General features: G+C 42.8%; 3 protein-coding genes across 6 annotated transcripts in view; 1 reads left to right on the top strand and 2 right to left on the bottom strand.

Annotated features, from left to right (window-relative positions):
• Nucleotides 1-25,030, top strand: part of MCM10 (minichromosome maintenance 10 replication initiation factor) — a 137,763-nt gene that overhangs the window by 74,521 nt on the left and 38,212 nt on the right. The gene's annotated exons all lie outside the window — the stretch shown is intronic.
• Nucleotides 17,287-25,030, bottom strand: part of LOC112659054 (phytanoyl-CoA dioxygenase, peroxisomal-like) — a 45,884-nt gene continuing 38,140 nt past the window's right edge. For 2 of the 3 annotated variants that reach the window (XM_049100777.1, XM_025445497.3), the window contains 4 exons: nt 24,630-24,811; nt 22,410-22,559; nt 19,708-19,842; nt 17,287-17,597 (listed from right to left, as the gene is read on the bottom strand). In XM_049100777.1, coding sequence (XP_048956734.1) covers nt 17,544-17,597; nt 19,708-19,842; nt 22,410-22,559; nt 24,630-24,811 — 521 coding nt within the window. In that variant the 3' untranslated portion in view covers nt 17,287-17,543. The remainder of the gene's footprint in view (nt 17,598-19,707; nt 19,843-22,409; nt 22,560-24,629; nt 24,812-25,030) is intronic. The other variant, XM_025445498.3, reaches the window with a different exon arrangement.
• PHYH (phytanoyl-CoA 2-hydroxylase) overlaps nt 19,708-25,030 on the bottom strand; it is a 65,508-nt gene continuing 60,185 nt past the window's right edge. The window contains exon 9 of the mRNA XM_049100772.1: nt 19,708-19,842. The gene's annotated coding sequence lies outside the window, so the exon portion shown is untranslated. The remainder of the gene's footprint in view (nt 19,843-25,030) is intronic.

Raw genomic sequence — 25,030 nt, 5'->3', positions numbered from 1 at the left:
TCTGAGCAAAGAGGGACCAACACAGGATTAGGGGCCCATGGGTCACCCTCACTGAAGCTGGTCTGGGACATCCCTCTTCCCTGCCTGATTCTAGCAACATCCTACTTACAGTTGTTACTGATTTGGGGGTGGTTTTCTTTGTTTTTAGTGATAACATGAACTTCTTTTTCTTTTTAAGATTGTATTTATTTATTCATGAGAGACACAGAGAAAGGCAGAGACATCGGCAGAGGGAGAAGCAGGCTTGCTGCAGGGAGCCCAATGTGGGACTCAATCCCCAGACTCCTGGGATCGATCCCCAAACTCCCAGGATCACGTCCTGAGCCAAAGGCAGAGGCTCAACTGCTGAGCCACCCAGGCATCCCATCATGGACTTCATTTTTTTTTAAGGTTTTATTTATTTATTCGTAAGACACACACACACACACACACACACACACACACACACACACACAGAGGCAGAGGGAGAGGCAGAGGGAGAGGGAGAGGGAGAGGGAGAGGGAGAGGGAGAAGCAGACTCCATGCAGGGAGCCCAACGTGGGACTCCCGGGTCTCCAGGATGACGCCCTGGGTTGAAGGCGGCGCTAAACCGATGAGCCACCCAGGCGGCCCTGGACTTCATTTTTAAGATCTTTGCTAAATTGAAGTCTGAATAGACTTCTCAACAAACAATAAGAACAGGAAAAAAAGTAGCCAACACCCTTATTTCATTTTCAAGACCACCCCAGAGGCTTCATCATATAAATGAAGAAACTGAGGTCTAAGATGTTGAGTGACGCTCACAGTGAGTCAGTAGTAGAGCTGGGATTTTACCTCTGGCCTATCTGAGGGGCATCTTTAAGGAAATCTCTAAGAAAAGCTGAGGACTGTTGTGGTTTTGTTTTGGGCTTCTTTGGCTCTGTGGGAGGTCTGGGAAATGCCCACAGACTGGGAAATGCTGGCCAGGAGGGGAGTCTCCAAGGCACCTGGTGAGGAGAAAAGTGTTTTTTCAGAGGGTTAGCCACACCTCTAGGACTGAATCACAAAGACCCCAGGATCTGTGCTGCCCTGAGTGCCTGACTCTGCTCAGGCTCAGAGCTGTGGGCGGTTAATGCAGGGGCACCCACCCTTGCATGGCCAGGACTTCATCCAGGTGCCCCATTTGAAGTCTTTCTAAGCGAGGAGAAACCTTTTTCCTGAGGTTATTAGGGTTTGGTGTATATATATTCCTTTCTAGTATCTTAGGAAATTTGGGTGTGTTTTCTTTTTTCAGTATTAAAAGTTTTCTGTTTTATTTTTTAAGACTTAGGTAAAATACATATAACGGAAAAGTTACCATTACCATTAAGTAAAAGGTACCATGAAAGTCTTAACCATTCGACTCCGCCAAGTCTACACCCATCACATGCAGGTCTCTTTTCATTTTCCCAAACTGAAACTGTCCCCATTAAACACTAACTCCCCATCCTTCCTGCCTCCAGCCCCTGGCTGCTTCCATTCTGCTCTCTCTGTGAATATGACTGCTCTAGCTGCCTCATATAGATGGAATCATTTGATACTTGTCCTTGTGACTGGCACATTTTCTTTGGCATAATGTCCTCATGATGCATTCATGCTGTAGCATGAGTCAGGATTTCCTTTCTAAGGCTGAATAATATTCCACTGTATGTTTACACATTGGGTTTATCCGTTCATCCCTTGATGAACACAGTTGCTTTTGCCTTTTAGCTACTCTAAGTAATGCTGCTGTGGACATAGGCATACAGAGATCTCTTGGAGACTTTGTTTTCAGTTCTTTTAGATATCTATAAAAAATGGAACTGCTGGATTGGATCAGTGCATTTTTCTGTTTTGTTTTATAATTTCTTTCTAAGAATAAGTCTTCTTTTTAAAAAATTTTATTTATTTATTCATGAGAGACACAGAGAGAGAGAGAGGCAGAGACACAGGCGGAGGGAGAAGCAGGCTCCATGCAGGGAGCCTGACATGGGACTCGATCCCGGGTCTCCAGGATCACGCCCAGGGCTGAAGGTGGTGCTAAACCGCTGAGCCACCCAGGCTGCCACAGTGCATTTGTTTAATGCAAGTTTCTTTCTTTATTAAAATTTCTTTCTTTTTATTTATTTATTTATTTAGTAATCCCTATACCTAATGTGGTCCTCAAACTCACAACCCCAAGATCAAGAGTTGAATGCTCTTCCGACTGAGCCAGCTGGGTGCCCCTAGATCAGTGCATTTTTAATAGAGATGTGTTGCCTAGTATATAGACTGTTCTAGCCACAGCTACATTGTCTGGTCAGCTTTTTTCCCTGCCTTTGCCTCACCTAACCCATACCTCTTGTTCCTCAACCTTCATCCCCCACAGCCCGAGACACTTGATTGGGTACTAGCTATACTAGCCTTACTTAAGGGAGAAGCTGACAATGCTAAAAAATAATTGGATCAGGGCAGGGCACCTGATCTAAAATGAGCCAGTGAGCTTCTTTCCTAGGAATTCCTGGAATTTATTTTATTTTATTTTATTTTTATTTTTTATTTTAATTCCAGTAGAGTTGGGGCACCTGGGTGGCTCAGTGGTTGAACATCTGCCTTTGGCCTGAGTCGTGATGCCAGAGTCCTGGGATCGAATCCTGCATTGGCCTCCCCACAGGGAGCCTGCTTCTCCCTCTGCCAATGTCTCTGCCTCTTTCTGTGTCGCTCATGAATAAATAAAATCTTTTAAAAAATCCAGTAAACACAGTGTTATGTTAGTTTCAGGTGTATAATACAACAATTCCATACATCTGCTGGTACTCACCACAAGTGCATTCCTTAATCCCCTTCACCTATTTTCCCCATCTTCCCCACCCCACCCCACCCCCTGATAAGCAAACAGTCTATTCTCTAGAGTTAAGAGTCTGTTTCTTGGTTTGTCTTTTTTTTCCATTGCTTGTTTGTTTCTTAAATTCCACATATGAGTGAGATTCATATATGGTATTTGTATTTTCCTGATGTACTTCACTTAGCATTATACCCTCTAGCTCTATCCATTTATTATAAATGGCAAGATTTCATTCTTTTTTATGGTTGGGTAATATTCCCTTGTGTAAGTATACCACTTCTCCTTTATCCATTCATCAATCGGTGGACACTTGGGCTCTTTCCATAATTTGGCTACCGTAAATAATGTTGCTATAAACATAGGGGTACATGTATCCTTTTGAATTAGCGTTTTTGTATTTTTTGGGTAAATGCCCAGTACTGTGATTACTGGATCATAGAGTAGTTTTATTATTAACTTTTTGAGAAACTTCCATACTGTTTTCCAGAGGGCTGCACCAGTTTGCATTCCCACCTACAGTACATGAGTGTTCCTTTTTCTCTAGATCCTCATCAACCCTTGTCTCTTGTATTTTTTTATTTTAGCCATTCTGAGAGGTGTGAGGTGACATCTCATTACAGTTTTGATTTGCATTTCCCTGATGATGAGTGATGTTGAGAATCTTTTTTTCATTTGTCTGTTGGCCATGTGTCTTTAGAGAAATGTTTGTTCATTTATTCTGCCCATTTTTATTTTTATTATTATTTTTTTAATTTTTATTTATTTATGATAGTCACAGAGAGAGAGAGAGAGAGAGGCAGAGACATAGGCAGAGGGAGAAGCAGGCTCCATGCACCAGGAGCCCGACGTGGGATTCAATCCCGGGTCTCCAGGATCGCGCCCTGGGCCAAAGGCAGGCGCCAAACCGCTGCGCCACCCAGGGATCCCTTCTGCCCATTTTTAAATTGGATTATTTGTTTTGGAGGTGTTGAGTTGTATTAATTCTTCATATATTTTGGATACTAACCCTTGATCAGGTACGTCATTTGCAAATATACCCATTCCATAGGTTGCTTTTTAGTTTTGTTGATTGTTTCCTTCGTTGTGCAAAAATGTTTTATTTTAATGTAGTCACAATACTTTATTTTTGCCTTTATTTCCCTTGCTTCAGGAGATGTGCCTAGAAAAGTGTTGCTATGGCTGATGTCAGAGAAATGACTGCCTATGCTCTCTTCTAAGATTTTAATGGTTTCTTATCTCACATTTAGGTCTTTAATCCATTTCAAATTTACTTTTGGATATGGTGTAAGGCAGTGGTCCAGTTTCTTTCTTTTGCACATAACTGATCAGTTTTCCCAGCACCATTTGTTGAAGAGAGTTTTTCCCTTTGGAAATTCTTTCCTTCTTTATTGAAGATTAATTGACCGTGTAACTGTGGGTTTATTTCTGGGTTTTCTATTTTGTTGCATTGATCCATGTGTCTTTTCTTGTTGCCAGTTCCATACTGTTTTGATCATTACAGCTTTGTAATATAACTTGAAGTCTGGAATTGTGATACCTCCAGTTTTATTTTTTCAAAATTGCTTAGCTACTTGAGGTCTTTTGTGATTCCATATAAATTTTAGGATGGTTCGAGTTCTATGAAAAATGCTGTTGGTATTTTGGTAGGGATGACAAGGAATCTGGATTTTTTTTTAAGATTTTATTTATAAAAAAAGATTTTATTTATTCATGAGAGACACACAGAGAGAGAGGCAGAAACACAGAGGGAGAAGCAGGCTCCAGGCAGGGAGCCTGAAGTGGGACTCAATCCCAGTATCCCAGGATCACCGCCCTGAGCCGAAGGCAGACACTCCACCACTGAACCATTCAGGCGTCCCAGGAATGTGGAATTTAAATAGATATTTTCACCATCTGACTGCTCCGTTGGACAGGAGAGACATAAACTCAGCCCTGTTGATGAAAGCTCTTATCTGGCATCAGCTGGGGCTCAGGAGAAGCTGATCATGGGGAGAGAGGACAAAGCAGCTGGGAGAAAGGAGACTTGGATTCCCTGAAGTACTATGTTCCTGCCCGGAAGCTGCAGCCCAACTCTCTAAATGTCATGGCATGGCCCAGGATCCTTATCATAAAAACCCCATTGTGCTCAAACTAATCCCTGCAACCAAGGTTTACTCAGCTAAACACACATGCCCAACCTAAAAACACTTTGGACTTAATGACTTGTTTCTGTCATAGTATCTGCTATTTTCTGCAGGACCAAAAAACAAAAACGACTTCAAGCCCCTTAGCTTATTAGCCTAGTGAAATACATTGTTGGTTTTTAGCACCAACAGTCATTATCATGAACTTTTAAAAACAATTTTTAATTGCAGTACTATATGAATACATTCTCTTTATAGAAATTAAACGATTATAGACATTTTAAGGTAAAGTATTGTTAGAGGTTTTTAATTCTCCTTTCTTGGTTAACAGTCAATAAATTGCAGACACATGTATCAGCCCAGAGAGGGCCCCCCCCTCCCCGCCTTGAGCTCAGGGTTTCCTCATAGCCCAGAGGTGAGTTCATTGAAGTCAGAAAGCGTGTCCTAATCATCTTTATGTGCTTCACACTCCATGTATGCCTGTGCCCAGAGTGTTGATAATTGAATGAATGAATGAAATCAGAGGATTGGACTATATGATCCTTAAGACTCTCTCTGTTACGTCTTGTGTATTCTGATTCTATAAACTATTCATCTGCCCACTGTTGTCAGTGGATTGTTATCAGTGGATTGTCAGTGTTATCAGTGGATTGCTAGACACAGTTTCTGTGCATACAGTAGAATCCCTTTACAATACCAACTACCATAAACACGATCAATATCTATATTAAAGATTATTCTTACTGTCTGCCATTGTTACTTAAAGAAATATAAGTTGAATTGTAGTATAGCTGACATTTTGGAAAATTTTGAAGTTCTTAACATTATACGAAATAAAATCAATCGCCAAAAATGTGTAGATGATCTTTTAATGCATTAGTCCAATGATGAAGTGGTGAGGACTCCACAGCCCGATTGCTGGGGTTTAAATCCTACCACTTGCTAGCTGTATGACCTTAGGCAAGTTACTTAACCTTTCTGTGCCTGAGTTGTCTCTTTTGTAAAATGGGGATAATGATTGTATTTAGACTGTAGAGTTGTTGCAAGAACTGAAAGCATCAGGATGGGGAACTTGGGTAGCTCAGTCAGTTAAGTGCCAGACTCCTGATTTCAGCTCAGGTCCTGATCTCGCAGGGTTGTGAGATTGAGCCCTGCATCAGGCTCTGCCCTAGGTGTGGAGCCTGCTTAGGATTCTCTCTCTTTATCTCTCTCTCTGTCTCTCCCTCCATGGGCTCTTGCTCTCTCTCAAATAAGTAAATCTCTCTTTTTTTAAGATTTATTTATTTATTTATGATAGACATAGAGAGAGAGAGAGGCAGAGACACAGGAGGAGGGAGAAGCAGGCTCCATGCCGGGAGCCCGACGTGGGACTCAACCCCAGGACTCCAGGATCGCGCCCTGGGCCAAAGGCAGGCGCCAAACCGCTGAGCCACCCAGGGATCCCCTAAATCTCTCTTTTTTTTTTTAAACAATACTACAAATTCCAGGCTCACAGCACTGCCCAACGCATAGTAAGGCATAATATAGGTAGTAGCTGCCATTGCTTTTACTAGTTAAAAGGAGAGATTGGTATTGTTCAAACATAACTGAACATGGTACAGATGCACCACACAGGAACCTCAGAAGCTGAATTCCCCAGCAAATACCTGGAGAGCCAGAAACACAACCCAGGAGGGAGAAGGGAAAGACTAAAGCTAAATTGCTCAACTGCTGACTCACTCTTTTTCCTGCATCAGGGACTCCAGGAAGCCTCTGTGTGGCCCTAGGATAAAGAACAGGCTGTTCTGTTGTGACACACTGGCCACGTGCCACTCACTTCCTCCTCTTTCCTGCCGCACATTCTCTTTCTGGTCCCTGGGCCACTGCATTCCCCAGTAAAGACTTGGGATCTCCACTTTTGCCTCCACCCATGATGTTTAAGGAACTGGGGCTAACATAGACATTTCGCATTGCATATCCTCCACGCTTCACGAAAGAAAATAAACCACAGCCCATGGTTTTCTTTGGAATTATGGGTAAGGAGCATCAACAGGGGTTCTGAATGTGGTGTGGTAGGAAATGCCTAGACTGGGAATCAGAACTCTTGGATTTACCAGTCTCCTCTCTTGCCCAACCAAACTCCTTTTCAGGGAACATATTACCATAAAATGGAGCAACATATATCCTTCCTCCCTACTTCACACTTGTGAGGATTCGTACATACCACAACTAGTATTTATTCAGTGCCTGCTGTACTATATGATCTCTTTTGATATTCCACCCACAAACTGGATGGCTTTACTTTGAAAGACAGGCCTTATCACTTCCAGTTTTCAAATGAACACTGTAAGGCCCAGAGAGGTTAAGTGATTTACCCAAGGCCACGCAGCTCATTAGCAGTAGAGCCAGGAATTAAATGCAGATTTGTCTGACCTCCAAGCTCATCATCTTTCCACCGCTATTCTGCTTGTCCAAAGAATGAAATGCATACAAAAAGATTTTAAGCTCCATCATAATAACATATTAGTAAATGCACAGTAAAATGTACTCTGGGAGTTAAAGACACTGCGAGCCACATTTATTCTCATAGAAGCCATGTTGAGTCATTTTGATCTGGAAATAAGACAGAAATCAGTGACTTAGGGAGACAAGTTACTCTATCCTGTTGGTCCCTAGTCCTTCATTCTGCTAGAAGTATCTCCAAACCATCCTTGCTGTAATTTTTGAAATTGTCTCAGGCCACTAACAAAGATCTGCTCTCTCTAAACTATGAGAGGTGTAAATTATACCAAGCCATACCAATTCTACCGAGAAACAAAGGAATCTGGACGCTGGAAAAATAAAGACATATATTAAAACTATAATCGTGTTTGGAAGTGGGGTACCAAAGAAAACAAGCAAAGCTGAAGCTCCTGAAGCTTCATCAGCTGCTTGAAAGCTTTAAGGTGTGTGTTGTGGGTTGAGTTGTGTTTCCTAAAATTCCTAACCCCCAGTAACTCAGAATGTGACTGTACTTATAGATGGGATCATTAAAGAGGCAGGTAGCAATAAATAAGGTCATTGAGATGGGCCCTAATGCAGTGTGACTGGTGTCCTTGTAAGAAGCTATCAGGACACAAGATGTGTGGAAGGAAGACCGTGTGAAAACACAGGGAAGATGGCCAGCTATAAGGCAAGGAGAAAGGCTCAGAAGAAACAGCCCTAACTGCACCGAGATCTCCAGAACTAGAAGGCTGTTACTAAGCCGCTCATCTGGGATATTCATGACAACAGTCCAAGCACACTAATCAGTGTGTGTGTCATGAACAAGACTCATGGGCTTCCATTCTTTGTGACCACAGTCAAGAGTAGGAAACCCATTTTGCATTGTGACCCAAGTTTTACACACAGAAAGTTTTACAAAACAGAAGCATTGCTTTCCCTTACTTTATGTGGTGCTCTCTCATTTCTTCTCTGTTTTTCATTTTAGTCTGTCATTTTATTTAGCAGTTGAGGGTACAGGGGCACCTGGGTGGCACAATCAGTTGAGCATCCAACTCTTGATTTCATCTCGGGTCATGGTCTCGGGGTCATGGAATTGAGCCCCATTTTGGGCTGTGGGCATGAAGTCTGGTTGAGGTTCTCCCTCTCTCCCTCTCCCTCTGCCTCTCCTCCCCCACACACTTGCTCTCAGTCTCTCACAAAAAGAAAATTGAAGAGGTGACCTACTGAAGTACTGACAGTGACCCCATAATGGATGCCCACATCAGCCTAAGGAATGCTGCACCAGGCCAGAGCTCCTGTGGGCCAGTGTGCTTCCCAGGTGATGGGTGATGAGCCTCTGTCCTATGAGGGCTGAGACAGGCACCTAGGACACAGCCCTTCCCTTCATCACATTCACAAGGGGTTTTACCTTTCCTGTGCAGGAAGACTGTGATATCCAGGTGTGTGGGTGTTACAGCAGATGGTGACACTTTGTCCGTATTCTTTCTTTTGGCAACTGGATCTTGCTTTGCGGCAGCCCCAGCCCACCACAAAGTGTGGTCTTAGGATACGTGGTAACATCCTAAAATAGAGAACCAGAAAGGCCCATGTTCCTTATGTGTCCACCACTGCAACAGCCAGTCATGGCATGTGACTCACACTCTGTCCCCAGAACCTGTCCCTAGGGCTTTGACTCCAAAGCAGGGGCTCCAAGTTTGCAAGGGCTAGGGGGCAGAGGCACATAGATCACTCATAGCCACTGTGCTGGTCTCTTGTCCACTGCATACCTGGCACCTGGCACCCCCACCCCCTACCCCTGCCAGCCACACAGCAGTTCCCTAAGCCCTGGAAAGCCTGCTAACATGATTTGATTCCTGTCTCCCATGGTTAGGGTCAGTTTCTGTTGTTTGCAACCAAGATTTCTGATGGATACTAATGTGTACACTTAAGTAGAGTCCTTCAGTACTGTGTATCTCCCACCCCATTGCCGAGCAGCTCCTTTCTGGCCTACAAGTTATACCAGAAGAGTCAGGGAACAAGTCTTCACATGGTATGCCAGAGTTGATCATGAACAATTGGCCATATTGAGGAGAAAAAAAAACCCAAACAGTTGCACATCACATAAGGAAGCAAGCTGTGCTTTGCACCGGGTGGGGCTGGGCTCTCCAGCACCTTCCTGTTAATCTCGAAAAAACAGGGAGGTCTACTAAAGCAATGCTCTCACAATGCCAGGTGCTTTCTGCCAAGGCACACTGGCAATTGTTTGCTATTCGTAAATAGACATATTCATCCAATGCAGGGCAGGCAAACAGACCCCCTGGGGTCAAATCTGGCAGACTGCCTGTTCTTGCAAACAGAGTTTTATTGGATCACAGCCACACCTCTTCATTTACCTGTTGACCCTGCTGTAACAGCAGAGCTCAGTAGTTGCAGCAGAGTATAGCCCATGAAGCAGAAAATATTTACTCTCTGGCTCTTGACAGAAAAAGGATCACCCAACTCCCAACCTAGGGCAGAAATCCCCAAATCAACCAAGTTTGTGTTTCTTAGTGTCCGGTTCCTAGATTGCTCACAATCTTTTAAAGATTTTATTTATTGGGCAGCCCCGGTGGCGCAGTGGTTTAGCGCCGCCTGCAGCCCAGGGCGTGATCCTGGAGACCTGAGATTGAGTCCTGCATCGGGCTCCCTGCATGGAGCCCGCTTCTCCCTTGCCTGTGTCTCTGCCTGTCTCTCTCTCTCTCTCTGAATAAATAAATAACTCTCTTTAAAAAAAAAAAAAAAGATTTTATTTATTTATTTATTTATTTATTTATTTATTTATTTATTTAAGAGAGAGAGCGCGAGCAGGAGCAGGGGGAGGGGCAGAGGGAGATGGAGAAGCAGACTCCTCACTGAGCAGGGAGCCCGACACAGGGCTCAATCTCAGGATCCTGAGATCATGACCCAAGACCTCTCAATGTGTTCCATTTATCTGTGTGTTTATGTTTGTACCAATACCAAGATAAAGGCAGATGCTTAACCCACTGAGCCACCCAGGCGTGCCATGCCCTCTGTTCATTTATATACATATATATCTATGTATATAGGTGTGTGTGTGTGTGTGTGTAAGTTCCCAGTGTAGAGCTTTATAATTCAACATCTGTATATACCACAGTGTGATCACCATTACAGTTTAGTTACCAAACATCATCATGCAGTTGGCTTCCTTCACATCATTTGCCTACCCACCACCTCCTTCTCCTCTGGCAACTAGTAGTCTGTTCTCTACATCTTTGAGTTTGATTCTTTGAGTTTGTTGGGTTTGGGGTTTTTTGTTTGTTTGTTTGTTTGTTTTTTTAGATTTTACAGAGGAGTGAAATGCTATATTTTTCTTTCTCTAACTTATTTTACTTAACATAATACTCTCACATTCAACCCATGTTGTCATAAATGGTAAGATTTCATTCTTTTTTGTGGCTGAGTAATATTCTATTATATAAATATACCAGATCTTCTTGATCCATTTATCTGCTTCTGAACACTTAGGTTGTTTCCTTGGCTATTATACAAAATGCTGTAGTGAACATAAAGGTAAAACATTATTGAATTAAATGTTTTTGTGTTATTTGGATAAATATTGAGAAGTGGAATTGGTGGGTCCTGTTGTTTTGTCCTTAATTTTCTTTTTTCTTTTTTTTTTTTTTAAGATTTTATTTATTCATAAGAGACACAGAGAGAGAGAGAGGCAGATACACAGGCAGAGGGAGAAGCAGGCTCCCTGCAGGGAGCCCGACATGGGACTGGATCCCAGGTCTCCAGGATCAGGCCCTGGGCTGAAGGTGGCGCTAAACCTCTGAGCCACCTGGGCTGCCCTGTCCTTAATTTTCTTAAGGAGTCTCCATAGTGTTTTCCACAGTGGCCACACCAATTTACATTCCCTCCAACAGTGCATAACGGTTCCCTTTCTTCCTCATCCTCTCCAACACTTGTCTTTTTTGTAATAGCCATTCTAACAGGTGATGATACCTCATTGTGGTTCTGATTTATTTCCCTTATGATTAGTGATGTCAAGCATATTTTCAAATGCCTTTTAGCCATCTGTCGTCTTTGGAGAAATGTCTATTCAGGTCTCCTATCCATTTTTTAAGCCGGTTGTTTGTCTTTAAGTTGTTGAGTTGTAGGAGTTTCTTATATATTTTGGGTATTAATCTCTTACCATTTATATGACTTGCACATGTCTTCACCCATTTCATTGCCTTTTCATTTTGATGGTGGATTTCTTTGCTGGGCAGAAGCTTTTTGGTTTCGTAGTCCCATTTGTTTATTTTTGCTTCTGTTTCCCTTGCCTTTGGAGTCATACCCACAAAGATGCCACTAAGGCACACATCAAGGAGTTTACTGCCTTTGTTTTCTCCTAGGAATGTTACAGTTTCAGGTCTTACATTCAAGTCTTTAATCCACTTTGAGTTAATTTGTGTGTGTGGTGTCAGACAGTGGTCCAGTTTCGTTCTTTTGCATGAAAACACCATTTGCTCAAGAGACCGTCTTTTCTCCATTTTATGTTCTTGGCTCCTTTGTCAAAGATTAATTGTTCATACATCTGTAGGTTTTTTCTGGGCTCTCAATGTTTCCGTTTATCTGTGTGTTGATGTTTCTACCAATACCATACTATTTTGATTACAATAGTTTTGTGATATAGTTTGAAATCAAGAAGGGTGATACCCTCCAGCTTTCTTCTTTGTCCTTAGGATTGCTTTGGTGCATAAGGATCTTTTGTGATTCCATACAAGTTTTAGAGTTATTATTTCTATTCTGTGAAATATGCCATTGGAATTTTGGTAAGTATTGGACTGAATCTGTATATTGCTTTGGGTAGTGTGGACATTTTAACAATATTAATTCTTCTTATCCATGAGCACATACTATCTTTCCATTTATTTGTGTGTTCAGTTTCTTTCATCAGTGCTTTATAGATGTTAGTGTTCAGTTTTCACCTCTTTCGTTAAATTTATGCCTAGGTATTTTATTGTCTTAGATGTAGTTATAAGTGGGATTGTTTTCTTAATTCAAATGTTTCATTATTAGTGTATGGAAACACCACAAATTTCTGTATATTGATTTTGTATCCTGCAAGTTTACTGAATTTATTTTGTTCTAATAATTCTTTGATGATTTCCTTAGGGTTTTCTATCTATACATATCATGTCATTTGCAAATATTGGCAGTTTATTTCTTCCTTTCCAACCTAACTGCCTTTTATTTCTTTTTCTTGTCTAATTGCTGTGGCTAGGAATTCCAGTACTATGTTAAATAAAAGTGGCAAGAGTGGGCATTGTTATCTTGTTCCCATCCTTAAAAATTTCCTCAATCTCATTATTATCAAAGGAATGCAAATTCTTTTTTTTTAAGATTTTATTTATTTATTCATGAGACAGAGAGAGAGAGAGAGAGGCAGAGACACAGGCAGAGGGAGAAGCAGACTCCATACAGGGAGCCCGACGTGGGACTTGATCCCTGGTCTCCAGGACCATGCCCTGAGCTAAAGGCGGTGCTAAACCGCTGCACCATCCGGACTCCCCCTTATTTTTTTTTTAAAGGAATGCAAATTCTAATGATCACTTACATGTCATTTTCCTCTTACATAGTCAAAAATTAAAAGGATTTGGACCATCTAATGCAGGCACAACTTAGAGAAAGAGACACCCTGAGCCGAGAGACATTCTGAAATGGGACAGCCCATTAGAGTTGCCTTGAGTTGGGCTGAGAAGTGTCAGCCTTGACACCCCCTAAATAGTACCAGCTGTAACACTGTACCAGCCACTGTGACAGTACCAGAGCTGCCTTGGCCACTTGACATTGGCCAAGGCAGCTCTGGAGCTGAGGCCCTCTCTTGAGGGCCGACACCTGAAGAACATCTGCTGACAGCCCTTCCAAGACTAGAGATATATATTTTTTTCTTTTGTTTTGTTGTTTTTTGTTGTTGTTGTTTGTTTGTTAGGGAGAGAAAGCGCACACACATATCAGCTGTTGAGAGGGGGTGGTAGGGAGAAGGAGAGGGGGAGAGAGTCTTAAGCAGGCTCCAGGCCCAGAGCACAGGTGCAGAACCTGATGTAGGGCTTGATCTCATGACCCTGAGATCGTGACCTGAGCTGAAATCAAGAGTCCGACACTCAACGGACTGAGCCACCTAGGGGCCCCAATTCTTTATTCCTGAAAAGAATCTAAGCAGTGCTGCATGCCCCGTACCATATATTCTCCTGTTTATCTTCTACTGTCACCCTAGAGGTCAGACATATGTGTTGCTACCTTAGATTAAGGAAACAGGCTCAGGGACATTAACTTCCTAGGAAGTGGCAGAGCCATTCCACCCCAATATCAAAACCTTCATGTTCCTGTGAAATTCCCCTCCTCCAAAGCCTCCAGAAGGACCATCATGTTTGGGGCGGGGGGGGGGGGGGAGCAGAATCATTGTGCCAGGGTTTCATTTGCAAGGCAACCACAAGTCCTGCATGCTTTATTAGCATGATCATCATAAACAATAAACATAGAAAACAGCTTTGTAACATCATCACTCCCTTCTTTTTTTTTTTTTTTTAAAGATTTTATTTATTTATACATGAGAGACAGAGACAGAGGCAAAGACATAGCCAGAGAGAGAAGCAGGCCCCATGCAGATAGCCCAATGTGGGACTCGATCCCAAGACTCCCGGATCACGGCCTGGGCCAAAGGCAGGCACTAAACCGCTGAGCCATGCAGGTGTCCCGCATACATAGATATTATTCAGACTTCAAAAAGAAAGAAGTTTTCACACATCAGCTACAACATACATCAACTCTGAGGCCATTATGTAAGGTGACTAAGCCAGTCACAGAGTAACAAATACTGTAGGATCCCCCTTGTCTGGGTTATCCGTGTAGTCAAATTCATAGAGATGGAAAATAGAATGGTGGGTGCCCGGACCTGGAGGAAAGGGAATGGGGACAAAGTGTCCCATTAGTGTTTAATGGGACAAAGTTTCAGTTTTTCAAGACGAAGAGTCCTAGAGATGGATAATGGTGATGGTTGCACAACGATTAGAATGTACTTAATGCCACTGAATTGGAGGCTTAAAAATGGTGATGACGATAAATTGTATGTTCTGTGCATTTTATTACCATTTTAAAATTCTTTAATAATATCAAAACTAGAGGTGACTGGGGGGCTCAGTCAGTTAACCATCTGCATTCTGCTAGGTCATGATCTCAAGGTCCTATCCACCCCCACTTCAGTTCTCTGCCTGGCAGGGGTATATTTCTCCATCTCCCCTGCTATACCCCTGGTTTGTGCATAGGCCGTCGTTTATAATCTCTTGAAAAACAACGCAAAATAAATTTAGGGGTGCCTAAGTGGCTCAGTTGGTAGAGAGCAGACTCTTTTTTTTTTTTTATAAGATTTTATTTACTTATTCATGAGATACACAGAGACAGAGAGAGAGAGAGAGAGAGAGAGAGAGGCAGAGACACAGGAAGGTGGAGAAGCAGGCTCCATGCAGGGAGCCCAATGTGGGACTCAATTCTGGGACTCCAGGATCACGCCCTGGGCCAAAGGCAGTTGCTAACCGCAGAGCCACCCAGGTGCCCTGAGAGCAGACTCTTGATCTCAGGTTTGTGAGTTCAAACCCCACATTTGGTGTAGAGGTTAGGGGCCTACCCTCTCTATTTGGGAAGGCAGGATCTTAACATGGGAAAAAAAAATCAACCCTTCTGGAAAAGTATCAAGGCCAAGTGGTGGGCTATGCTGTACATACAGGATGGGTACGGGATCTGAGCTGCAGGCCTGCCCAGGGTTAGTAGGAAAAGGTCTTGCACAGGTGGATTTGGTTTGAACCATGCAGCCATATTACTAGGATTGGCTTTGGGAAAGGTTACCACGCTTTGTTGATTCAATCAGAAGCTTTTCAAACTGCTTCAGTCTGTGGCTCACAAAGGAGGAACTCCAAGCAGATACCAGGAGCCAAGGTCTGTTTTTCTGAGGCTGTCAGTGCCAATCATCAACGAAAGGGACCCTTTCTATTTGTTTTGGTCTGCACTTGGAGTACCTCCTATAGCCCTTTGAAGTGAGTCTCTGGGGAAATAAAAGGTTAGCCCAGGATAAATCCCTCCCCTTTACAGCCACTGGGAAACCAGGCTGCTCCTCATTCTGCCAAGATCCGGTGGTAATCCCGTCCCAGCTCTCCATTCTACAGCTGATCCTCATGCCCACCTCTCCCAGGTGGGTCCACACAGACAAAAGGAGCCGTCCTAACTCCTCCACTTGTTGTCTTTCTTTGACATCTAGTCCTATTGCGCTTTGCGCTGAATAGGAATGGATGCTTGGATGTTTGGGAAATGAATTAATAACACCAGGGACACAGAACAAATGGGAAATAAATTGTTTCCTGAGAGACTAGTTGGCAACCAGAAATGCCTAAGGGACATAAACTGTGCTGTCTGCTTTCCTTTTTTTTTTTTTCTTTTAAGATTTCATTTATTTATTAATGAGAGACATAGAGAGAGAGAGAGAGGTAGAGAACAGGCAGAGGGAGAAGCAGGCTCCATGCAGGGAGCCTGCTGTGGGAATCAATCTCTGGACTCCAGGATCACAACCTTGGCTGAAGGGAGGTGCTAAACCACTGAGCCACCCAGGGATCCCCTGCTGTCTGCTTCCCCGTTGAAGTTTATTTTTTGATAAGTATTTGAAATTTGAAAAGAGTTCGAAAGGTTTTTGCTAGAACAGGGCTACATACATGCTGATTACACTGCATTCCTTATGTACATTTTATGACCAATTCTTCCATAATCCAATTTCCTTAAAGCCTATCAGGGGTTGTCTTGTCTTTTCCAGTTTCCAGCTGGATATGAGCTTAAACTGTGGCCCCCTGGCACCTGGATGCTCAGTAACAAGCATCTACCGTTGTCTCAAGTCATGATCTAGGTTCCTGGGGATCGAGCCCCCATTAGGCAAGGAGTCTACTTCTCCCTCTCCCTCTGAGCTCTCTCTCTCAAAGAAAGAAAGAGAGAGAGAAAGAGAAAGAAGTAAAAAAGTGTCCTCACAAAGAAACCAACAAAAAAGGTGAACGTACATTTGTGCACAATGTACACAACTTGTGCTTAGCAGATTGAAAAAAGGGGACTCCTTGTTTTTCCTGATCTAAATTCTAACTGGTATGCTTAATAATCAGTAGTATGTGTCTTTGCTGCTCTCAGTTGGTGTAGAAACACAGCTCTGTATTACAAGAAAGTCCCCATGGGGCACCTGGGTGGCTCAATGGGTTAAACATTTCTGCCTTAGGCTCAGGTCGTGATCTAAGGGTCCTGGGGTTGAGCCCCCTGTCAGGTTCCCTGCCCAGCGGGGAGTCTGTTTCTCCCACTCTCTCTACCCCTCTCACCTGCTGCTGCTTGTGCCCGCTCTCTCTCTCTCTCTCTCTAACATAAATAAATAAATAATCTTTAAATGAAATAAAACAAATTTCCCCAGTTCGTGCCCATTAGAAATCGAAAGTAACAATTTCACTGTACCTTGAGAGAGTTTAGGTTTCATTCATAAATGCTGAGGGTTTCCAGCTGCCTAACTCAATAAAAACTAGCAGAGGGAGTCACTTTTGTCTTCCTTGTTCAGCAACAGAGAAAGGGATTTGGAAAGATCCTGTCTATTTTAAGGAGGCTGGCTGGGTTGGAGTAGTCATGCAAGGGACCCCTGTGTCAAAGCATGAGCATCTACCCTCGTCCTCTCTCCACAAGGCCCTCCATTAAACGTGTGTGTAGAGGACAGTGTTCTAGATCTGAGAAGTCTCTCATGCCATGAAATCTGGTGGTGGGATTTCCAGAAGAGGGATGCAAAAAAGTCAGCAGACCCTAGTTTAAAGCATTCCTTCTTGCTTGGGCAAAGAGCTAACTGAATGAAAGTAACTGAACACACTTAAATTAGACATCAGTGACCTTTATTAGGTGCAAAGTAGTATTCCTGACGACAGTAATAGGCCAGTGTTACATCTGTTCATCCATTAAAGCAACAGCCCCTCACCCAGAGCTAACCAAATCCCATAAAGTTCCCTGTAAGTGCGTTGTGATCTTCATAACAAGTGGCAGGAAAGATTAGGACAGCTCATTAATAAAACATGTTCCGTAGGCATCTTGATTCCTTTTGGTTTTCTCTCAAAGAGCTCCAGCAGGCGGCTACTTCAAAGGCTAATTCTTCGTCCTTTCACCAGCCGGGCTCGATATCTAGACACCTCCTGGAAATAAAGCCAAATACAGTGAGTCCATGGAACACTGAGAATCTGTTGGGCATCGGACAAAGAAGATTTCTAGCATCTACCAATAGTTAAATGGAAAAACTCTCACAGTGGTCCTATCAGTAAATGAACCATATTCTCAGACTCCCAATAATTTACTTGTCAATATCTGAAATCGTGTTGAACAAACTGAGAGAGCCAGAGGCCAGCCTGTGCTAATTGGTGCTCCTGTTGACTACAGGTGTCCTCAATAGGCTGGGCAGGCTTTTGGTAAAGGAGACCCCACTCCTTGTCTGGCTTTCCTTTAGCCACTCGCTGCCTCATCTAGAGTGATCTGCTCCTCAGTGAAAATCAGGTCATGATTTGGTATTGGGTTGATTTGGTATTATTGCTTTATTCTTAATCAAACAACTGAGACTTTTGATTCAACAAGCTTTCTGGTTTCTTGTTTATTTTTGAGCAGACAGCAAGGTCTGGTGGAATGCTTAATTTCAGAATTCAACCTGACTCTGAAATGTAGCTCTGTCACCTGCATCACTTCTGGTAGCCTCTTGGACTTTTCATTTTATCCTTAAGAGCGGGGAGGGAGGGGCACATGGGTTGCTCAGTCAGTTAAGAGCCCAACTCATCTCAGGGTGGTGGGATGGACTTCATGTTGGGGTCCTGGCTCAGTGGGGAAACTGCTGGAGATTCCCTCCCTCTCCTTCTGCCCGTACCCCCACATCCTGCTCACGTTCTCTCTCTCTCTCTCTCTCTCTCAAATAATTGAAATAAATACTGGAGGCAGTTCATTCATTTACAACCCTGACAAATTGCTAACACAACATATGCTTTTTTTTCCTGCTGCAAGAATCAGTGTGTTACCCGGAAGCCCCACTTGACAAAATAGGATGCCTTCATAAAAGCGTTTTAAAAACTGGGCAAAGAGAGAAGGACAAGACTTCCCACCATCGGCAAATGTGAAATGAGAGCCTCTTCTGATATGGGGTGGATTCGTAGGTTCTAAAGGGAGAAGGGGCCAAGGGGGAAGTAAGATTCTTCAGCTGGGAATGACTTTCAGAAGGTGATTCCCAGTGGCCCAGTAGCGTAGTGCTGGTGTGCGGTACTCTTCACAGTACTAGAGGGGCCGAGTTATCATTACATTCAGTCTACGTGGAGGTCCTGTCACCCCCTAGGAAAACATATATTGGTGATTTCTGCAAATTGGAACATAGGATCAGCTTCTTGGTTCGGAGGCTAAAATGTCTTTGTCTACCAGGCAAATATGTTTATTTCTTTGGCTTGACTGTAATTTGTCTGGGGATCATCGGCAGCACTGAATGCCCACTAGCTACACGCAACTACTTTACAAGTGTTGTGTATTAAGTAGCAAAGCATATGAAATAATGTCTCATGTCCCCTCTTGATAAGCATCAGTGGTTTCTGCCATCAGCTCCGTGGATCCCCAGATGCTAACTGACCCACACAGAAACCTGCTTGAGAATTGCTTCTGGGACAGTTATTGGATCTGCATATATGTAAATACTCTGTTGTAGAGAAATTAAGGGAGGCCTATGGGTAACATCCCAAACCTTTAACTTTCCTTATGTGCATTCAGAAGGTGGCTTTTGTCGTTCACTTGCTCTCCTCCAGATCTGCTGTTTCCTTTCCTACCTGCCTGTCCTGGAACAGGATAGCCTACACAGCACAGGGCGGCCAAAAGACATAAAGAAGCCTGGGAAGCTCAGGTGCACCATGTTGGGGAAGCAAGTATTAGCTGAAATTCTCAGTGGATCTCAGCAAGGCTTCTGCACGGTGCTCTAAACAATGCACATTATGCTTCCAAATTAAATCAGGGATAACAGAGTTGCCTGGTGGCCCATTTGGTTAAGCCTCTATGTTCCACTTAGTTCATGATCTCAGGATCCTGGATTGATCCCAACATCAGGCTCCCTGCTCAGCAGGAAGTCTACTTCTTCCTCTCCCTCTTTCTCTCCCCACTGCTCATGCTCTCTCTCCCTCTCTCTTTCTTTCTCAAATAAATAAAGAATATCTTTAAAAAAATAGATATGAGTATTGTCATGCATTGAAGAAAATACTCTTATAAATCTTTCATCTCATACAAACGTACCTGCAAGCTGGTATCTTTCGGAATTCCGTATAATCTGTGTACTAACTCCATAACTTCCCTCTCAACGATTTCTTGACTGGTGCCTTTCACATCGATGTAGTGGCAGTCAGCACTGGCGAAATGGCAGGAAATTGCCTGTGCAGGGTGAAATGATTAATATTGGGGGAGAAAAAAATCTGTTAACAGCAACAACCAAACAGAAAGTCTTCTTTTAGAACATCAGCTATTTCACTAGCATTTGATTTCTAGAATGTTCCATCGTGTCTTGGATTAGTCTCTTTGGGGTTGGAGTCTTTTCTCCCCCTAGGTACAGCTAAAGGCTGACTGAGAAATTCCAAGAGGTTTTAAGCTCCCTGGGATACCTGTTTTCAAAATGGGCAGAGAACATAATGACAAGAGTAAGAGGACTTTAAACATGTGATTTATCTAGCGAGTGCATGTCCTCGAGTCCTACACAGGAATGGGTTCCAGGGTTCTTCATCCTCTTCTTAGTCACAGAAGTTAGTTACTCAGCTGAGTTTGTGGTGCTTTGTTATTTTAATGTCTAAAGATCAAGAAAAAAAAAACACAAAATACCTTGCAAAGGAAAATAATATACACATCCACTCCTGTCAAATCAAAAGAACATTTGAAGTCCAATAGCATTCATATACGGCACTCATCTTGTTTCCTTCTGAAGGTAAGAGGAGGTTACTTAGTTCTCCCCATTCTTTTTTTTTTTTTTTTTAAGATTTTATTTATTCATGAGACACAGAGAGAGAGGCAGAGACACAGGCAGAGGGAGAAACAGGCTCCCCACGGGGAGCCCGATGCTGGACTCAATCCCAGGACCCCTAGGATCATGACCTGAGCCAAAGATAGACACTCAACCACCGAGCCACCCAGGTGCCCTGGTTCTCCCTATTCTTGAAAAGGTTATCAGCAGATAAACTTAAAACTCACTTTCCTCGTCACATGTTAGCTCTCTTGTGGTGACTTCGCTTCTCAGGTCTGCCTGTTTTGCTCGCAACATGAGATTTTTTTTTTAAGATTTTTATTTATTTATTCATGAGAGACACAGAGAGATAGAGAGAGAGCAGCAGAGACACAGGCAGAGGGAGAGGCAGGCTCCATGGAGGGAGCCTGATGTGGGACTTGATCCGCGGACTTCAGGATCACGTCCTGGGCTGAAGGCTGCGCTAAACCGCTGAGCCATGGGCTGAAGGCTGCGCTAAACTGCTGAGCCACCAAGGCTGCCCTCAACATGAGATTTCTAGACAGTGGTATCACAAACATCATTTCCCATGGATGCCCCCACACTACACCAAGGAGTAGTGACACCTGAGGCCAGAGGCGATAAGTACATTACTATATACGTGTTTTGAAGTCTTTTTGTAAGGTTCATCTTTTCCCAAATTGGTAGTTGAAAATCTATTGAAAAAAATTGCAGTGTTAGGATGTTATCAACCACATTACTTGGTTTTCTTATTTACCTTTTAGGTCCTACAGTAATCATTTTATACTATTTTCTAAGGATTCGACATGAAATCTTTCAATATGTAGCTATCCTATATTACTTTATGATCCTGATCATATAGGAAGTAATACAATTTTCTAACTCATACAGAGTTTCAAACTATTTATCTTAGCTTCCTATTTTGATACACATATACCTAAATTTCCATTTTTCATTTCAAGTTGAATGTTGACACCAAGGATACATGATAAGGCCCAAATTCATGAATTTCACAACACTCACATTATTTATGTCTTGTTTCTGTACCGCCTGCTTGTATACTTCTGAGGGTCATGCTGGTGGGGAGTCTGATCTAGTCTTTATTTAAAATTTTGGCATTGTGTTCATCAAAGATATTTTTTTGCATTGATGTTGATTTTCTAAATACTGCCTTAAACTATCATTTAACTTGATTGTTGAGGTATTTTAGCACCATCCTCCTAACCCTGTTATATTTTCCCTGGAGGAGAGGGCTTTCTTGCCTCACCCTCATCCTGGCCCTGTTGACCTGGTGGAAATATGAATGAATAGAAGATGAAACCTGGTAGCCTACCCTGCACCTAGGGAGACAACGGGTGTTGGTGTGACAAACTGGCACACTTCACTCAACCCCAAAACCCCCTAATATATTGTAATAAGAGCCATGTAATGTGGGTAATGTCAGTCCACAGTGCTGTCAGAGCTGCTGAATTTTTGAGAAGAGAGAAATCTGGGAATATGGGAAATTTTGTCAAATCTTAATGTAAGCAATGAAATCAATAGGTTTTTAATATATTCATAGCTAAGGGGCGAAAAACATGGCTCGCTGCTAAATCTTATTTCTGGGCAGCCAATTCAATAACAAAGCTATTATATACTGCCGTCATAAACGGTTCCTATATCCATTTCCCATTTTAAGATTTTAGTACATCAGCCATTGTTTCTGTCTCCAAAAGCACAGGCTGTGGGCTACCAAATATGTTCTTTCTCTGAAGCAATTCTATGAATGTTCCTAATTCAGGATCAGTAGGATTGGGAAACTGAGGTCACTCGTCTCCTATTGATAACTTAGCAAAAAAAGTATGAGGTATCAAATATATTTCCTGGTAAATAAACCAGAGCAAGAGCAGTTTAGTTAAACATCACAAATCTCATAAAGTTTCACATATCTTGACATTTTTGCTTCTAACCTATTCGTCTTTGGAAAGCACGGTGATGTAATGCATACCTTGCGGTATCCTTGAGTTTTGTTCCAGCCAGATCCGTGGATGAGCAAAGGATGAAAGAAAACGGTGTCTCCCTTCTCCATCACAAGGTGCACGCAGGGGCTGTTTTCATCATAGTCCTGGATCCCATAGAACATTAAGTTCACGCCCCCCTAGAACGCATAAGAGAACCCAACTCTGTATTTGAGGAACCCAATGACTAAAAATTTTATCAATGACTCATTAGGAAAAGCAAAGGTTTCCTAAGCTCTTCCAAGAGAAAGATAAATAGATTCTTAAAAGGTACTGCAAATATACAAAAGCTTCTCAGATGTGTGGCTGTGAAAGTCACATTGTGATATTAAAATCATGGATTTAGGGAGGCAAAGGAAGATGCTGAAATTTCCACATACCCGTCATAACTGTATTATATTTGAGGATCTAGATCAACGTTGCATGTTGCAGTTAACATGGGAGATCACCTTTCAAGCCTGAATGTATAATCATTCTTTCCCAGGATGATATTCTCCTCACCTAGAACTTTGCCTGAATCATTCTTCTATAACTCAGGAGTACCTCTAAGAAGCTAACTATTCTCCCAAACCAGCAGAGAGAAAATCTCAATTTTTCTCAGCTCAGAAAGCACTGGTGTCACATCCAGAGTAAGGAAAGAAAAACAGTAAATTCAAAGATCCTGTTTTTATAACTATTTCCCAAGTCAGTTATTTCATTAAGTAATAGTTATGGTGGAAGGACGGCATCACATTTCCCTTCCTGAGACTATGCCACATTCTTCTGGGGAAAGGACTGCTTTCCTGCTGGACTCAGTTGTGGTTTTCATCCAGTGCACTTCTCTCCTGGCCAGAGTTGATACGTGACCTAAGCTAAGTCAATCTAACCTCCCACTGTGGTCACTTTGAATCTGAGCAGAGGATGGAAGGCACTGGTCATGATCACAGTTCAGTTGACCCCACTAGGTGCCCCACCCTAAGTGTTCCCACGGAATATAACCCCCACTTTCCCGCTCATCAGAGCTAGCCAGCCTTTCCATGGACTCAGCAGGTGCCTGCCACCCTCCAAAACACTCCGTTTGGCTTAAGTCAGCCACAGCCCACTTCTGTTGCCTGCACCAAAGTTTCCCCAAAACTCAACTGAATTTGTGAATCTCACAGTTTCCATTATATCAGAATCCAGACCCCCAGTATTTTCCTTGGCACTAATCCTCAGCGCAAGAATCTAATTGAGACAGAAGTCCTGAAAGCTATATTCTTTACTTCCTACAGATCACATCCATTGTTCCTGCCTTAACAACCCGTGCTCTATCCCATTCTGACCATCATTATGGGATTTCAAGACCATATTGTCTGATACCTAAAACACTTATCACCTCCTCTCTGGTTTCTCTGCCTCTGGACTCTCACCTCCAGTATATTCTTCTCTAGGCCTCTAGATTATCATTATTGAAGGACCAATTTGATGTCACCATTTATGGGCTCAAAAGCTTTCTATACTTCCAACAGCACTAGCTCAATCCATAAGCCATGCAATGGTTATGAATGGAATACTACTCATGCTTCCTCAGGGTCTTCGTTGATCTCTCTAGAGAGAAAGAGATGATTCCTCTCTCTTCTTTATGCCAAGAGCCATCAATCAGTGAGTAAGAAGTACTCGGCACTTGACACATGCACATGGTGTTGCAAATGTTCCCTGATCCTAATTCCAAAACCATGTTTTCTTAAGAAGGAAATGCCATCTCATTGTTAAAGCTCTTTATGGATACTGTTGTAGAATCAAAACAAAAAATATTATGGTTAAGATTTCTCCCTGGGACACGTGGGTGGCTCAGCACTTGAGCGCCCATGTTGGGCCCAGAGCATGATCCTGGAATCCTAGGACTGAGTCCCACAGTGGTCTCCCTGCATGGAGCCTGCTTCTCTTTGCCTATGTCTCTGCCTCTCTGTCTTGTGTGTCTCTTGAATAAATAAATAAAATCTTAAAAAGAAAATAAAGGATTTTTGCCTCTAGAGGTCCTGGTGGCTCAGTCAATTTGGTGTTCAAGTCTTGTAGCCAGCTCAGGTCATGATCTCAGGGTGCGAAGTTCAAGCATATATCTGACTCATGCTCAGCAGAATCTGCTTGTCCCTTCCCCTTCCCTTCTGTCTCTCCTCCCCTCTTCTCCCAAATAAAATCTTAAAGATAATAACAACAACAACAAAAAAGATTCCTCCTCTAACAAGACATACCTCCCAGTTTGGATAATCGTGTGGCTTCAGAGGGCCTTTGTGTGTGCCTGGAAGCACACACAGGCAGCCATTGTTCCTGTCGATGTGCTCCATGGCTGTCCAAGCACAGACAATTTTATTGTTGGGCCTGAAGGGGAAGTAGTGCAGATCCTGATGCAAGGGATGGCGGGATGTCTTCTTGCCTGAAACAGATCCTGCTGTTAACACACACTCGCATCTCAGATTTCATCTCTTTTGCCTGCAAAACCACGACAATGACTTCCTGAAAAACCCAAAGAAGTGAAACAACATTACAGAAAATCAGTCCAGAGAGATAAGCATCAAATTCGAATATCAAATCCAAAGGGCAACTCCAGATCCTCTACTTTTTTTCTGGGTTCCTGGGAGCCGAGGACGTACTG

Source organism: Canis lupus, chromosome 2 (assembly GCF_003254725.2).
Source record: "Canis lupus dingo isolate Sandy chromosome 2, ASM325472v2, whole genome shotgun sequence".
Lineage (NCBI taxonomy): Eukaryota > Metazoa > Chordata > Mammalia > Carnivora > Canidae > Canis > Canis lupus.
This window is presented reverse-complemented; position numbering and strand designations above follow the sequence as displayed.